This window comes from Labrus bergylta, chromosome 13 (assembly GCF_963930695.1).
Source record: "Labrus bergylta chromosome 13, fLabBer1.1, whole genome shotgun sequence".
Lineage (NCBI taxonomy): Eukaryota > Metazoa > Chordata > Actinopteri > Labriformes > Labridae > Labrus > Labrus bergylta.
In genome coordinates, this window is record NC_089207.1 from 2,989,230 (window position 1) to 3,005,214 (window position 15,985).

Sequence of the window (15,985 nt, forward strand, 5' to 3'; positions counted from 1 at the left end):
ATTTTGTAGTTAAAGTTGGACGTTTTACTTTTGACTCTTTGCACACAGAAAGAACAAAAGCACGCTTGTTGAAAGTTAATGTATTTTAATTTCAACAATACAATTATTTGTGCAAATATAATTTGCAAGAAACATTGAACACACAAATGCAAAACTTGAAAAAGAGACCAACCACAACAGTACAAAAACATAGTGGAAATTAACAGCTTTTAAGAATGAAAATCTGACTTAGAGGGTTTTTTTGTTGCATTAATTGTTATAACATTTCCACTTTTGTAGAGGAATTTTGTATAAAGACACATTAAAGACTTTATATGTGATTTTTCACACTTAAATATAATAGAAATCAATCATACAATGGGTGTAACACCCGAGTCCCACTGTCTGTGATGCTTTCAGAGTCCTATCTTCAGTTTGTTTACATCGTCGGGACGTCCGGCTGACTCCTCCCCTCGCTTATAAAAGTTGTTTAATTGAGGGACTAGAGAAAAGAAGAATAACATACTGTACTCACTTCATGCTGGTGCTCAAGGGCGACATCTGCTGGATCAAAAAATCACATAAAGCCTTTAAAGCAGATTATTCTTCATAGTGTTTTAAAACAGCAGAAATCAAATTCTCTCTTTTCTCAGTATTTAAAACAAAACGGTTAAAGGTGCTCTTCTGTTACTCCTTTGCTGTGGCCTTGTATATCCTTATCTCCTGCTGTGGGAGCTCAGTGAGCATGGACGTGTGAAAGCTGCTCATAAACCTCTCTGCGAACCTCAAGTCTGACTGAAACCGGATCTTGTTGGCCCACAGCAGCGTGGTTCTACTTCCTGGTCTGCAGAAGTGGCGCATGGTTTCCAACAGTTCTTCTAGGCAGTCATGGGGATAGACCACATCGGCTGCCAGGACGTAGTCATACTGGTGGGACGGGTGGGGAAAGTCTCTCTCCAGGTCCTGGCCCCAGGTAAGTCTGGCTACCTGAGGGGTGTAGCAGGACCGACCCTTGGTGTTCCGCTGGAGGTTAAAGGTCAGGTTAGACAAGATGTCAGGCAGGTCTGTAGCTGTTACCATAGCACCTGGAAGAGATAAGAGATATAACTTAATTTTAAGTTCACATAGACAGAAACATCAATTTCATTTATTAATTTTTTTGCAGAGTGTGCTGTTGACGATGCTGATTGGTCAAGTATTTGCTCCATGATTCACAGCTGAAATGTTTCTACAATTGTCTTAATAATTTAGCTGAAGTTTAGGAGAGCCAATTTATGTTCCTCTGAAGATAAACACTATGACTGTATGTCACCTCTAGCACCCTCATAAGGCGTTAGTGGGTTTAGGTGAAATGTTTTTCATACAGTCCTTTAGCCTATAGGGGGATTTGTACAAACTGAAGAGAATCTGAACTTTAATCAATTAGAATTAGATTTTTTTTTTTCAATACCATAAACATTTTCACAGCCTAAAATTGAATTCTCACTAATGCACAAACATGCAAAAACCCATTATTTACAAGATCAATTCTACAGGATCCAAGGTATAGAAATAACTATTCTGTTGGTTTGGGGTTGTTGATGTAGTCTTGAAACTGACGGAATAAAAAAAATAATTTCAGTTGCTTTAAGGTTTATGTTTAAACTTTGAAAAATATTTTCACTTCACTTCACCTTGATTCTTTCAAAAAACTGGAAAGGTGTTTTTAATAGGATCAGTTCGATATTAAATGCTTAATATGTGATCTTTCACACTTAAATGTAGAAATCAAGTATATCCTCTGAAAATAACTCTGTGAGTCATGACTGTCTACAATGGGTGTAACACCCGAGTCCCACTGTCTGTGATGTTTTCAGAGTTTTCAGAGTCCTATCTTCACTTTGTTTACATCGCCAGGACGGCCGGCTGACTCCTCCCCTCACGTATAAAAGTTGTTTAATTGAGGGACTAGAGAAAAGAAGAATAACATACTGTACTCACTGCTTAACTGTGTTTCTAGATCACGCTCATTTCAGGTAAATTTACATGCAGTGTGAAGATACCAGCATAATAAAGATCGCTAGCATTAGCATGCTAACACAACAATGCAGTGAGAGTTGTTTTGGTTTCATGCTGGTGCTCAAGGGCGACATCTACTGGATCAAAAAATCGCATATAAAGCCTTTAAGGAGAATAATAAATGACTCTGACAATATGACAATGTGTCCCTGTTATCTTAAATAAAAGAATTCATGAATGTCATTATCCCTCAAAAATCAGATACTTCAGTTTTACAACTACTGACTTACTTGCAATGCAAAAAATGTTGGTGTGGGTGGGAAGTCATGGTTCTCTGACAATGAATCGAAGTGTTTCAGTAACGCTCTGATATTTCCACTGAGTTCCAGCAGTGGGACAAAATGTATTTTGTCCAGGAGAAGAGCATAGATGGATGGACAGATGTACAATCAAGGTATAGTTACGCATCCAAGCAAATTAATTCTTATATTAATATGTGATGATGAATTCTAACTTATAAACAACGTATCATTTTTGTATTCAAAGGCATTTAAGCGTGCTAAATGCCTGATATGAGTTATGCAGTTAACAAGGACTGAAGTGTTAAGACCTTTTGTGAAATTCTAATGCAGCAAGATAATGTCATGTGCAAGATGGCTAAAAGCTAAATGATCACAGACTCACCCAGCAGACTGGCCACTATAGAGAGCAAACCAGTCCCAGCTCCAATCTCCAGCACCGCCTTGTCCATCAGGTTCACTTGTTGCTGGTTGTTCTCCAAAAACTGGCACAGAGCTATCGCCTGCACAATACAGAATATATACTGTATCATATAATACAATGTCATTATTGTATGAACAACCAGATTCAGAGACTGCACAGACACACGTATGTGGTGGCAGGACATACCCCAGGCCAGATCAGAGCACCATAAGTATCTATGGACTCGCGGATGCTGATGTCATGACCAGCAAAATAAAACGACTCCTTTCCCTGAGCGTAGTTGGTAACACTCGGCTCCATGATGTTCTTCTTCCCCCGAGCTTCTCCTTCCATCACTTTGTGGTCTGTTAGTGCTGAAAAGCAGAGGAGAGGATTTATGTAAAATGCAATTCTGAAGATTTAAAGCAGTACAGAAATCAGACTAGTGCAGGAAACTACGTATGAAGTTTGAACTTTTATACATGCACAAGTTACCTTCATCTGTGTTCTTCTTCTGCTGTGACATCACCTCTGTGTGATCACATCTTTGGGATTCTGTCCATGTTTCCTGTCTTTTCTGCTGGACTGATTGACTGACCGTCGACAAACTCTGCATACTTTTTAAGTATACTAAAAAAAAAAAGAAGTAAAGTAGTTTGATGATATTCTTCTTTGATACTGATACCATAAAAAATGTAATTCAGCAAAAGGCTGTTTCAGGAATGTTTGAAAGTTCCTATTGGAGCCTACATTTCCCATAATGCAACCCAATAGCTGCTTTCAAAATCTCCCTTCCAGGAAAGGAAACCAAAAGCTGTAATTCTTTGAACAGACTGAATTAGCTTTGTTTATGTTTAAAGCTCCCAAAGGGAAAGTTTGATTATTTCTCTGGAGTAATGTTTAACGCTTTCAATCACTTCAACTCGGTCGGTGTCAGACAAAGTGAGTTGAACCCCCCCACCCCCCTCCCTTCGGACAGCCATGTTTACGTCTTCTACAGCAAAGGTTCACTGTAAGTGACATCTTCAACAGTTAAAAGACAGCAGGGTGATTTTAAAAAAAAAAAAATCACACATGTACAGGACAAGATCAGTAAACAGATAAGAGTCATGAGTTGGTCCATAGGGACACAGCTCACTTTTGAACTGTAACTCTTAAGATAAGCACATATATAAAAATGCACATTATTAAGTTATGAAAACACTTCAAAATGCAAAAATGTCCCTGGAAACTTACGTTTATTTATCTGCAATATCATCTCAAACTTTAATTATTTTAATTATAACAAACATTTATATTGTTGCCAGCTGTCATGCTGAGTATCCTGTGTCATATTTATTGAGGTTGTCATGTGATTTGTGTGTTTGTGGTGCATTAGTAAGCTCAGAGAAAATTGGAGTGGGTTTGGAATGGATGAGATTTAGTCTCCTAGTCTGTTTGGCTGCCACTGTGCTCCAGACTGGAGCCCAGAAACACAGCTGGTTAGATCCTCAGGGCAACATGCTACACACAGGGATGCACTGCAGAGAGTGGCATGCATCACTTTCAGCTGGATCCACATGCATTAATAAAAATTCAAAGTTTGATATAATAAAATACAAATAAATATTCTATTAGAATTTTAGAATTTGAAGAATTTAAATGTGATGTACATTTTTTTCTCTTCTCATAAAGCCTTTAAATGTGTTGCACTGCAGATTGTGTATAACTCACCTGTATGATGCTGCAGTGTTTTCCTCTTGATGTCGTTCTGTCTGCAGGTCTCTCTGTTGTGTTCTTGTGTTTATAAGAGCAGTATCCTCTTTGACACACCCCTGGGTGAGGCAGGGATGTCCGTGGTCTCTGTGAGGTTTGGGAGACAGAAGCAGAGACACAGATTTATAATGTCTGACAGACAACAAAGCCTTTTTCTTTTTTTCTTTTTTTTTTAAAGATCTTCTCTTCCTCCCTTCCTGAATGAACCACACATCTGTCTCATAACAGAGGGACATGTAAACATTATGAAACAACATGTATTTATACTGTGCTCTGTGCCGATATATCTGCACATTAATGTTTAAACCTGGGAGGGTGGGAAGCAGATATTTGATATGTGAGATGGATGTTTGCGATCGGGCATTCTTCAAACCAAACAAGAACTTAACACAATGAAGGTAAAGTTCACCAACACATTAATACCTTTGGCAAGATGTGATGCTACCAGTTTTCCTGATATGTCTATCTCCTTCTGTATAGGTCCTATTCTGTGTGTGGAACATACATAAGTGCACTGGATATAAGTCAGTAAATCAACAACAAAAACACATCATCAATGAGGTGAGTTGCTGCTATGGCGTCCTCTATGTGTGCATTGGAAACTATTTTGGAGACATAACTCCTACTAGTCCTAGCTAGGATCATTAAAATGTTCATTCTTTGCTACAAAATGTCACTTCTTTCTGTTTTAATTGTGTATGGTTTAATTATCAGTTTATGTCTTTATAACAAAGGGTTAATGCAGAGATGACTGGAATGAAGGAGCCAGCTAAAGTTCAAACCACAGACATCCTAATGTGCAAAACCCCAAATGCACATTAATAAAACACTGACATAGAGACATCACATATGAACATAAAAGCATTACGACATGCTTAAAGTATAATATGAAAGACCCTCACCTGCTGCCCCCTAAAAACACACCATCCATTTAACCCATAAAAAAATACAATCTTCTTCACTTTCCCCCGTTAACTCTCAACAAGATTCCTCAATGCAACAAGATAGAAAAATAAAAAAACCACCTGCGTCCATAAAAAGGAACAGCAGCCACAGATTGAGTCACCAGAAGTAACACTACTAAATTTAAGCTCAAAAGCATACAGAGGAATGTGTTTAGGATGAGCTGAGACCGAGGTGTGATTGATGTGTATGAGCACACGTGTACACAAACATTCATTCAACCTTTATTTATACTCAAAAGATCATTGAGGGGCAACCCTCATTTACAATGACATCGAGTCATTACAGAAATAATTAGAAAACAGACATTAAATCAGAAAGAAAAACAGGAGACAGATACAACACTGCTAATATCAGTCTACAAAAGTCTAAAATGTACTAAGATGATTAAGCAAGTACAAAACTGCAATAAATAAACACACTTATGTAAAACAGTTACAAACAGAGGTTGGAAGGCAAACAAAAGTCAAAAGGTTTTGGGTTCCTTTTATTTACAATCATAGTATTGTCTCAAGTTTGAATAAGGCACATAGTCTTAAATACACATGGATTAGAGGTAAAACTTGCACTCGAACACTCTGACGTGTTCTTTTAAAGCTCCTGTGAGGGACTTCCTGTTTGCATTGATTTAGCTTCCCTCTGTGAACAAAGTGATACATCTTTTATAAAATACTTTTTATTTGATAGTTCTGAAGAAAAACGACATAAACTGTCAGAATGAGCATATATACATGCATATATGGTTTGTATAGAAGATCTACATATGAGTGCATCATCTATACAGGCATGGATAAATATTTCTGTTAGCTCATTCTACGACAGAAAAGAAAAGTGAGCAAAAAGGAAGGGAAAAATATAAATAAAAGAATAAAATAGAAAGACAGCAAAAGAACAGCAGAGCATATTAACTTATCAAAAATAATAAATAGAAAATGAAAAAAGTGATACATCTGATCTCTTAACTGATTGTTTCTCAACATGTGTAAGAACTTTTTTAATGATAACAATTTTATCTTTTTTTTGTCCTAAGCATTCAAACATGTCATTCATAGTCTGTTTCTGTGCACAGTCCAGCCTGTAATGCAGAGTGTATGAGTGAGCATTGATGCATTGACATCCAAATGTGTGTGTGTAAGCCATGCAGGCTGTGGGGCTCAGTGGAGAGGATTCACAGCCTTAGTGCTCAAAGTCGGACACAGACACGCCTGCAGACAACTGTTTGCTGCATGAAGCTGGAAATGACTCGAATTGACAGACAGCACCAAACAGCACCGAGCCACCGTCATGTAAACAGCCACTCTGATAATCAGTCATGGTTTTAGGGGATTTCTACAGCGCGAGGATCTCAACAACATGAATCCACAGTTTCATATTCCACTGATCAATCACTGTTGATGAAAGATTTACTGCACAGACTTTGTGATTTGGCCAAACATAACTCCTGATGTAATCACGTCATATTCATCTGTTACAGCATATTTAACCACCTAATGATGACTAAACACATCTAAATGTGAACTGAGTCTAAAAATAAGATTCTGTAATGGTCACAAAGCATTCAGAGGCAATCCTCCGGTAATAGATTGGAGATGCAAACTCAACGGTGAGCCCTTAAATCCAGTAAAAGTCTGTTTTCCTGGTAGGAGAACAATTGAAAATCTGCATGGCGCATATGTGCCAAAGACTGTTTATCTCAAATAATAGCTCACCCAGGATCAGATCATTTAAATCTTTTTATTGGTGGATGCATTTGTGCAAAGTAAAGTTGGATATTAAGGGTCTGCAGTTCAAATAAAACTGATAACGAGCTACAGTCATCTTCTTAGTGTTGGTAATCCTCACCTCGGTGTCCAGAGGTCAGGGGAAAGGTTGTGTAGGCCAATGGAAAATGAGTCACAGTCACACACACACACAGCAACATGTGAGTGTCTGCCGGATTTCCAGTGGCATCATGTGCAGCCTGACTGTGTGAATGTGTCGGTTAATGGGCGCTAAGCTGTTGTCATTTTAAAGGGTAGGTGAGGTAATGAAAACAACTTTAATAGTCACTAAAATGTTTAAAATCAAAACATATCTCTCTTTATGATTTATGATATGTTCTGATCTCTCCAACCCACTCATATAGGGTAAGAAATAAGTAAATTGTAAAAAAGAAATCGATCTATAAAGTATATTGGAACAAACTCTTTATACTATATAAATATGGACGTAGTCTCAGTGACCCAACTGTTTCTAAGGGGGCATTTTGAAGCCAAATGATGGTAATTGCCATATTGGAAAACTGTCTTCCAGAAAGAAAACAAAAACAGACATGGAGGTGGAGTTGAGCTGTGGCTATTAGCCTCCTGGCAAACAGCTACAACAAGCCCACCAGTCAGTCAACTCAGCCACGCCCCCATTTATGCAAATATGTGAAAACTAGAGGTGGGAAAAAAAGGTCGATATATGTAAAAGTTGAGATTCTTATCTTCTGAGATTTTAAATAGATGAATAATTTCCAATTGTTTTATTTTTTATTTAGTGACTCCCTGCTAAGTGCTAATGCTAGCTCTTTAACTCAGTAAAATGCCAAATAGAGTAGCAAGACATTTAGCCAGTCTCACAGACGACACAGTCTCAATTGAATCGTTACCCCAAGAATCTAAATCGAAACGTGAGACATCCAAAGATTCCCAGCCCTTATGAAAACTACTTATATAGTCAAAACAGATAAGTTAGGAAATACATTTTCTTTTCATTTAACTTGGCACCAAGTGGGGATCAATCATGACTTATTGAGCTTCATACATGTGGTGGTGACTGTGTCTGCAGAGACCCGGTCCTCTGTCCTCTGTCTGTATTTCTGATGTTTTGTTTTGGTTGACACATGATGTTTCTGGGTGGGGAGCTGATGCAACATTTCTCCTCCAGCAGAACACCAGGCCAGTAGCTCCACCTGGTGGCTAAAAGGTGAAATTACATCACATTCAGTCTTGTTTCTTTTTTAAAGATGCAGTAAGTTCATATTGTTTTTGAACCTATCAACACTGAAACAGGTTTGAAATAATCATTAATATCCAGTTGTTTTTAGGCTTGAAAATACCTTTATTTTATAAGTAATCTTTAGCTAATTATTTTTTTAAAACATTTACACATACAAGGAATTTGACTTTGTGTATTGGTGCTAAACAATTAACAAGGAAATAAAGCAGAACTAACAACAACTTAAATAATACAGAATAAGAATATAAAATATAAAAAATCAAGATAAAAAACACAAAATGTACAAAATTTGGATACTTTGTTTGGAATTGAGTTGATTACTTTGTAGTCCTTCAGTATCCCTTTAAAGTTATTTTGTGTATTTATGTAGTAATAATAAACAACTTTTTGAAGCCATTTGTGTTACATTTTTTTGTTCGTTAAGTAGTCGTTTTTTTTTTGTATCTTTTGGGGTCTTTTGTGTCCCTTTGTAGTCATTATGTATCTGGTCGTTTGCACCTTCGTGTTTCTACCAGGTTTGTTGTAGTTGTTTTGTAAGTGTTTTTGGTTGATCTGAACCAGTTTAATGCAGTTTAAAAAAAATGTATACCATTTTTTGTAGTCACTTTGAAGTAATTTAGATCTCGCATGTTTTTAAATGGTTATCTTGTTTTTTATCTGCTTTGCAGCCATTTTAACATCTGTGATCTTTTTGCATTAGGTCAGGATCCGTCATTGATGAGTGTGCTGTGAAACAATTACAGTTGTGCGTGTGTTTGAGGGTGTGTTATATTCACTCTACACCTTTACCTGTGTTGTCATGTGTGAGTCATAATCCTCTGTCCTTTACAAACTCACTTCCTGGTTCCTCCTTCATCAAATATTCTGATCCATCTGCTTCAAAATTGCTTTCCAGTTTACTCAGCTCCATCAACGTTCTCGTCTCTTCATTAGGAAAATTCTCCTCCAAAGATGGCATCAGCTCCTCCATAAAGTCCAACTCAGGGACTTCTTCCATGATGGCAGCTTCTGGCACAACTCGTTGATAAGAAGTCTGCTCATCCCCTGTCTCTGTTGTGCCCTGCTAAAGGGTAAAATGAATAAATGGACTCAACTCAAGCCTCTGTTAGCGTCATGCAGAATGATTTAATTTATCTTTTCAAAATGATCCACATAGTCACAATGGTGCTTTCTTTTAATATTTCTTTTCACAGGCAAATATGAAACATAACAGGTAAGTACAACAAAATAAAATGATCAACAGTGCTGAAAATACAAACAAAAATATCCTGTCTATCACTTTACTTCATATTTCTCATTCTTCTGTTGAACAAGTTCTTCCTAACAAAAAAATATATACGTGCTCACTGACATGATTAAACATGAATATTCTCAACCATGACTCTCAGATTCTTAATATTAATGTTAATATGCACACACATCCAGACATACACACACACTCATGCCAACACTGACCTCGTGTGGTGATGTGTGGACGACATACAACACTAGTGTCTCACTGAACTTTCATAAAATGTAAACAGGGGCGTCGTAGTGGGGGGGAAAAGTGGGACTGACTACCCAGGGCCCCAGTGGGGAGGGGGGCCCTTCATGGGCCTGAAATAAAAATGTATTTCTTATTTCGCTTCTTTCTCTAAGTTATAACCGCAATAAGAAAACTAAAATTGTCTGAATAAATAAAAAAACATTCAGAATTCATTTCTGGAAAAAATGTGGAGTCTGTCTCAAAGGCCCCCCCCCCCCCCCACACACACACACTACCAGGGGACCAAATTGTAGAATACAAAAATGATTAAAATCATTATGTCTCAAATTTAACTGAACATATACCAGTGATCAAATATTATCATGGACATATTTCTGCTTTTCATGATCTCAAATGTCAAAATTGACCTGAGGGCCACATTGAGGGTTGATGGGGGCCGCATGTGGCCCCCGGGCCGCCAGTTGCCCACCCCTGACATGTATTATCTCTTGATAGACATTACAGGTAGAAAACAGATTAATAAATCTTTGCAGACATATCTGTATATTTCAAAGGTTTGAAACAAAAAACTCATTTTTAAAGTGTTTTAAATCCTTCAGACTGAATCTGTTTTAACACTGATATCTTTTACAAATTATTAACATTAAATGAACTTCTACAATTTTTTACAAGAATTCGCTGTTTTATGTCACTAAAATCATATTTATTTCTCCATGAATTTATTTACAACTTATCAGTTATTTCAAATAAATGACACCTATCACATCTCAGGCTCCAGCTCCATGATTGGCTCGTCCAACATTTCATGTATTCCCTTCTTGTTGACAAACTCAGTTTTGGTCTCGGGCAGGAGGTCCATTTGCACCCCCGACACCTCGGGCTCCTCCTCCTCCTCTTGCACAGGTTGATTCTGAAATGCTGACCTCACATATTGTTCCTCTTCTGTCAGCTTTGCGTCGCTCTGTTTCTGATCAGACATGTTGTCTTCATCCAGCGGCTCCAGCTCCATGATCGGCTCGTCCAACATTTCATGTATTCCCTTCTTGTTGACAAACTCAGGACCTGGTTCAGTCTCGGGCAAGAGGTCCATTTGCACCCCTGACACCTCGGGCTCCACCTCAACGTCTGACTCCACCATCAAGACTGAGTCATCTTTAAACTTCTGCTCCTTCTCCTCCTTTGACTGCACGTCTGCCTCAGGTTCAAAAATAACATCTGGATTTAGGTTTGGATCTGACTCTATGGAAGCTCCTTCCTCTTTATTCAGATTGTCCTCCTGCTCCTCCATGTCTCCTAGTCGGACTTGTGGCAGAGGATCCTCCACCACTACATGACCCTGCACAGGAAGTACATCTCCCAGCACAGGGTTGTTATCTCCTTTAGTTAGAACAGGACTTTGTGCTACATCAGGGGCAAAGAGTGGCATCCCAAGAGCCGCTGTAAAGACAAAACAAAAACAAAAACAAATTATTTATCTGCGATCTTGAATGGGTTAGACATTCAGGAACAGATAACAGATCCCCCCCCCCTCTGATTGGAGGAGTAGGGTACAAAGACAGAAAAAACTCAAGACACCTGTGTTGTTTATAGTTGTTTTGAATCCATGTGTTGACGTATTGTATCTGCAGTTGTTTTATATCGCTTTGTGGTCATTGGTTTTCTCTTTGTATTTGTTTTCAATCAATCAAACTTTATTTATATAGCACCTCTCAGACAAATTAAATTGCAGTTCAAAGTGCTTTACAAGAGTACAGAAAAGTTATTGACAAAAAAGTAGTTTATAAAATCATTGAGAGACTAATGCACACCAATAAGAATAAAAAAATATTTTTTAAAATGAAAAAATAAAATATGACATAAAAGCAATAACATATTGATATTTAAAATTGTAGTAGGATAAAAAAAGACAATACAATAATGTTAAGATTTGAATTTTATATAAAACACTATATAAAAGCCAGACTGAATAAATTAGTTTTAAGACTGCGTTTTCTTTCTCTTCATCTTGTAGTTGTTGGATATCTCTCTGTGGATCTTTTGCATATTTTTGTTGCCATATCAGAATTATTGAAGTTGTTTTTTTTTTTATATCATTTTGGTTGTTTGAGAATCATTTTGAAGTTGAGGTTTTTTTTTTGCTTTTAAATGATTCTAACTTATTTTTTTAGGTTTAATTTTACATTATGGTCTTGTATTCCTGTTTATTTTAAACATACAGTACAGAACATGCTGTTTAGCGAATTTTCTCATGGTCATCTTTGGTAATTTTTTCCACTTTGCTGTCAGTTTCATCATATGGGTTCGTTTTGCATCAATTTATTGTCCCTTTGTCGATCTCTTTTTTTTCTCATTCGACTGACTTTTTTAGCCAAATCTCAGATGTCTCTTTAAAATGGGGACTCTTCACCCACTATCATGTCATCTCTATAATCTTGTGTTAATAATCTCATCAAGCAGAAATCTGAGAATCATGATGGTACTGTTGTGAAGTGATGAACAGCATTAATATAACATTTAGACCATTTCGTTCTCTTGAACCAAAAGACCAAAAAATAAAAATTCTTAGTTTTAGATTTTTTTTTTCAAAGACATTTTAAATTGAATAAGTCAATGAGCCATATGGAGCATTTCAATAACAGAATACATGGATACAAAGAAGAAGAAAAAAGAATGAAAGCCACTTTAAAAGATGAGAGAAGAAGAAAACTCATAGTGCACCAGACTAAGTTCATAAACAACAACATGGCATAAAAGTTCAACTTCAGTCATAACAAATAAGTGATTGAAACTTTCAGAAAAAAGTACCTAAATTTAAAAGTTACAGATTGCTTAAACTATGAAAAGAGAAGTAGAAATTAGTCTTTGCAGGATTCACTTAAAAAAGGTCAAACTAAAATCTCTTACCTGCCAGGCTCAGTGAGAGTAAAACCAGTGACTTCATCTTGATCTGTAAAAACCTGTTCAGTCTGTATTCAGAATGTATACACCGTATAACCTCTGTGTTGTGACCTGTCCTTTGTGTGCCTCGTGCAGCTCTGCTATGTACCTGTGTTTCTGTGTTTGGTTATGACTCTTCTAATCTTTATGAGCAGCATCAGTCCTGCCCTTTATCCTGCTACTTTCTGTAAGTGAGGTATAAAACCTTATCTCGCCACAGCTTATGTTTTGTTTTGTTTCCTGTTGGCACAAACTCAGAAAATAAATCCGGCTCTAAGGTAATGTTGTAAGGTTCTTAATAAGAAGTACAGTGAAGAATTAATTATACCTGTTATCCAGACGTCGCAACAGTAAAATCTTTTCTTTTTTCCTTTCTTTAGAAATTCAGGAAGTTCAGGTTATGTTTATTCATTTGTGAATATAGTCGAAAAGTAAGGCTGGTTGGAGAGTTTAAAGGTGGACTATGGAGTTTTGTAGAGAAATGTGAAAGTTGGAGAAATGTACAGAGTATGTGGTAAATGTTCATACCTCCATATATAAACTGTCCTCAGAGGAAAATCTGGTCCCTGTAACACTGTTGGAAGATAAAATGCTACACGAGAAGTCATGTTGGTGGGCCCACAACAGTGAAACCGTAACTCTCCTGGTAGATCTTAAGCTCTAAACAGTGTTTTAGGGATCCGTTATTCACTTTGAATGAAGTTTGTGTATTCAGTTAGTTAGTGTAAAAATATAGCATAGAATTGCTTCACTTCTACAACTTTCAAATTTCACTACCAAATCTACACAGTGCACCTTTAACTGACTGCTTAAAGGTAGGGTTGGTAATTTTCTCTCAGGTACACTTTTTAAGATTTTGGTTGAAATTGTCTTTAAATCCGGACAGAAATGAATAACTCATGTGCTCTGAAAAAGGAACAGTCATCTGTTACATCTGCTACAGATGACAGAGAATCTGTGAGAATGAAAAAATATCTGCCACGAGGTACCAATCTGGACCAATCAGACGCCTCCCTGTCTCCCTGCTCGTTCTCTACCTCTTGGGTGCTCTAGCCCATACTTAAAGCGCATCACAGATGACGGAGTTTGTACTGTGAGTTTGTCTTTTGCCTGTGAGTAGTGAAATTGTACAAATTTTTTGTTTTTATATGTATTATGATAAAGTGTGTTTACTTACCGCTGATATGAGACGACATTCTGGAGCATCGGCGCTCGTGCATGTAAGTGAGGGGGCGTGGCTTTTGAGGGAGCACAGAGGGGAGGGGGTGCAGACGGAGCACTGGGGGAATTCTACTTTCAAAATCCTGCTAGATTTCCAAAATTACCAACCCCACATCAGAGGATGTAACTGGAAAAAATTAAATGATTAGAAGTCCACCATTTACCAAACAAACCAGTTCCCAACGTTGATGCTGTATCGTCAAATAACTAAGAAATAATGTCTTTATTTCTCATGACAAACTCCCACTTACTCAAAGATCTAGATCTGGACTCTGAACTGATAGAAAACAGAATTGTTTTTACATATTTATGTGGTGGAATATTCTGTATGTCTGTCTCTTGGATGACTCAAAATGCTGCTTTCAATAAGAAATTAAGAGGGGGCAGACAAAGGTCAAGAAAACCTCCCACTTTGACACAGTGAGCATAAAGATTAATGGGAGCTGTGACTCACAATATTTCCTCACATTGGTATTTCTCAACAGAAAGTGCATGGAATGGAATGGATGTTTCTTCACTTCAGATTTCCACTTTTCAGTGTTCTCGCAGCTAGAACACCTTTTGACCTCGGTGAGTTTCCTCTGTCCCTCTGACGGTCTGGTTACAGTTCTGAGCTGTGATTTGATAATATGTGTTCTTAATCTCTGATCTCTCTGGATAAAGATGTTCTTGCCCAGAGAAATGCGAGCAGTAGAACAATTTTAAAACCAGACATTTTTACATTTTCAGCTCATCAACTTTTTGTCCACATCTGATAGTGACCTTTTGACCCGGCAGGAAAGGCTCAGGTAATAATGAGGGCCATACACGAGTACTTTAAAGCCCTCCAAGCTCTTGTATGTGCTCCATCTTAAAAGCTTTTTGGATCACATAAAAGGGACAGAGCCAATTTCAATGTAATGCATGACACCTGTCTGCATCTCTGCTGGTGTGACAGAATGTCTTGCTGATTGTGATCTTGAGACGCAGTGTTTATAACAGATGTATGGCCACTGTGATCAGTGTCTGGGCTAGCTTGTGTCACTAGGTTGTCACTAAAGGGTGTTACTCTTCATGTGTAAATACACTATAATCAGATGTTATAACACACATTTTGTCACAGCATTATTTGCTTATATGTGAAAGTAACCAAGGGACCAGTGTGTAAGAATTGGGTAGAGTTATAGATAGAGATGTTGCATAGTTTATAAGTAAGTTTATATTTTGAATTAATTACCAGAAATTAGAGTTGTTGTTTTATTTTTTTAATCTTGGAGTGAGCCCTCAACAAACAGGAGACATTAAGTAACAGTGCAGTAAGACGAGGTTGTAGGGAGGGTGTTTTCTCAATTTTTTTTGCTTTGAGTATTGCTGCTACTGTGGATCCTTCTTTACACTCCATGATAAATTGTGATTACAAAATCTCAAATCTAAAAAAGTTTCTTGTATATGAAGCTGTACATGTTTAATTTTACACAGAAAAATTGTGTTTAAATGTTTCAAACTTAGCTAACCTAAAATTGGATCCCATTTATTTAAAACCCAATTTAAACTGTTCTTGCAATAGATCACTAAATTAAGCCCTGATTTAGTCAACGCATTTAAAGGCTTTATATGTGATTTTTTGATCCAGCAGATGTCGATCTTGAGCACCAGCATGAAACCAAAACAACTGGCGCTGCATTGTTGTGTTAGCATGCTAATGCTAGCGATCTTTATTATGCTGGTATCTTCACACTGCATGTAAATTTACCTGAAATGAGCGTGATCTAGAAACACAGTTAAGCAGTGAGTACAGTATGTTATTCTTCTTTTCTCTAGTCCCTCAATTAAACTACTTTTATACACGAGGGGAGGAGTCAGCCGGCCGTCCGGGCGATGTAAACAAACTGAAGATAGGACTCTGAAAACTCTGAAAACATCACAGACAGTGGGACTCGGGTGTTACACCCATTGTAGACAGTCATGACTCACAGAGTTATT

At 37.3% G+C, this 15,985-nt stretch overlaps 2 protein-coding genes across 3 annotated transcripts; both read right to left on the reverse strand.

Annotated features, from left to right (window-relative positions):
* Nucleotides 1–71: 71 nt before the first annotated feature.
* mettl21cb (methyltransferase 21C, AARS1 lysine b) lies at nt 72–4,650 on the reverse strand. Of its 2 annotated transcripts, none has more exons than XM_065962015.1 (5): nt 4,393–4,650; nt 3,175–3,309; nt 2,887–3,044; nt 2,662–2,779; nt 72–1,064 (listed from the first exon to the last, which is right to left on the reverse strand). In XM_065962015.1, the coding sequence occupies exons 2-5, from the start codon at nt 3,293–3,295 to the stop codon at nt 667–669; spliced, it is 795 nt and encodes a 264-aa protein (XP_065818087.1). In that variant the 5' UTR covers nt 3,296–3,309; nt 4,393–4,650; the 3' UTR covers nt 72–666. The 2 variants fall into 2 exon arrangements, with proteins under 2 accessions (XP_065818087.1, XP_065818086.1); XM_065962014.1 differs by having other exon boundaries at nt 2,887–3,053; nt 4,393–4,649.
* Nucleotides 4,651–9,479: 4,829 nt separating this feature from the next.
* On the reverse strand, nt 9,480–12,930 carry LOC109995144 (uncharacterized). The gene is made up of 2 exons (XM_020648768.3): nt 12,770–12,930; nt 9,480–11,302 (listed from the first exon to the last, which is right to left on the reverse strand). The coding sequence occupies exons 1-2, from the start codon at nt 12,804–12,806 to the stop codon at nt 10,626–10,628; spliced, it is 714 nt and encodes a 237-aa protein (XP_020504424.2). The 5' UTR covers nt 12,807–12,930; the 3' UTR covers nt 9,480–10,625.
* Nucleotides 12,931–15,985: the final 3,055 nt, after the last annotated feature.

Bases quoted from the DNA above. Each gene is read 5' to 3' on its own strand.
- mettl21cb (XM_065962014.1), bottom strand. From the start codon at position 3,295: ATGCAGAGTTTGTCGACGGTCAGTCAATCAGTCCAGCAGAAAAGACAG. The intron at 3,054-3,174 runs GTAACTTGTGCA...TCTGCTTTTCAG, and splicing joins GAAGAAGAACACAGATGAAG to CACTAACAGACCACAAAGTG. The intron at 2,780-2,886 runs GTATGTCCTGCC...TGTATTGTGCAG, and splicing joins GTGCTCTGATCTGGCCTGGG to GCGATAGCTCTGTGCCAGTT.
- LOC109995144 (XM_020648768.3), bottom strand. From the start codon at position 12,806: ATGAAGTCACTGGTTTTACTCTCACTGAGCCTGGCAG. The intron at 11,303-12,769 runs GTAAGAGATTTT...TTGTCTTTACAG, and splicing joins ACTCTCACTGAGCCTGGCAG to CGGCTCTTGGGATGCCACTC.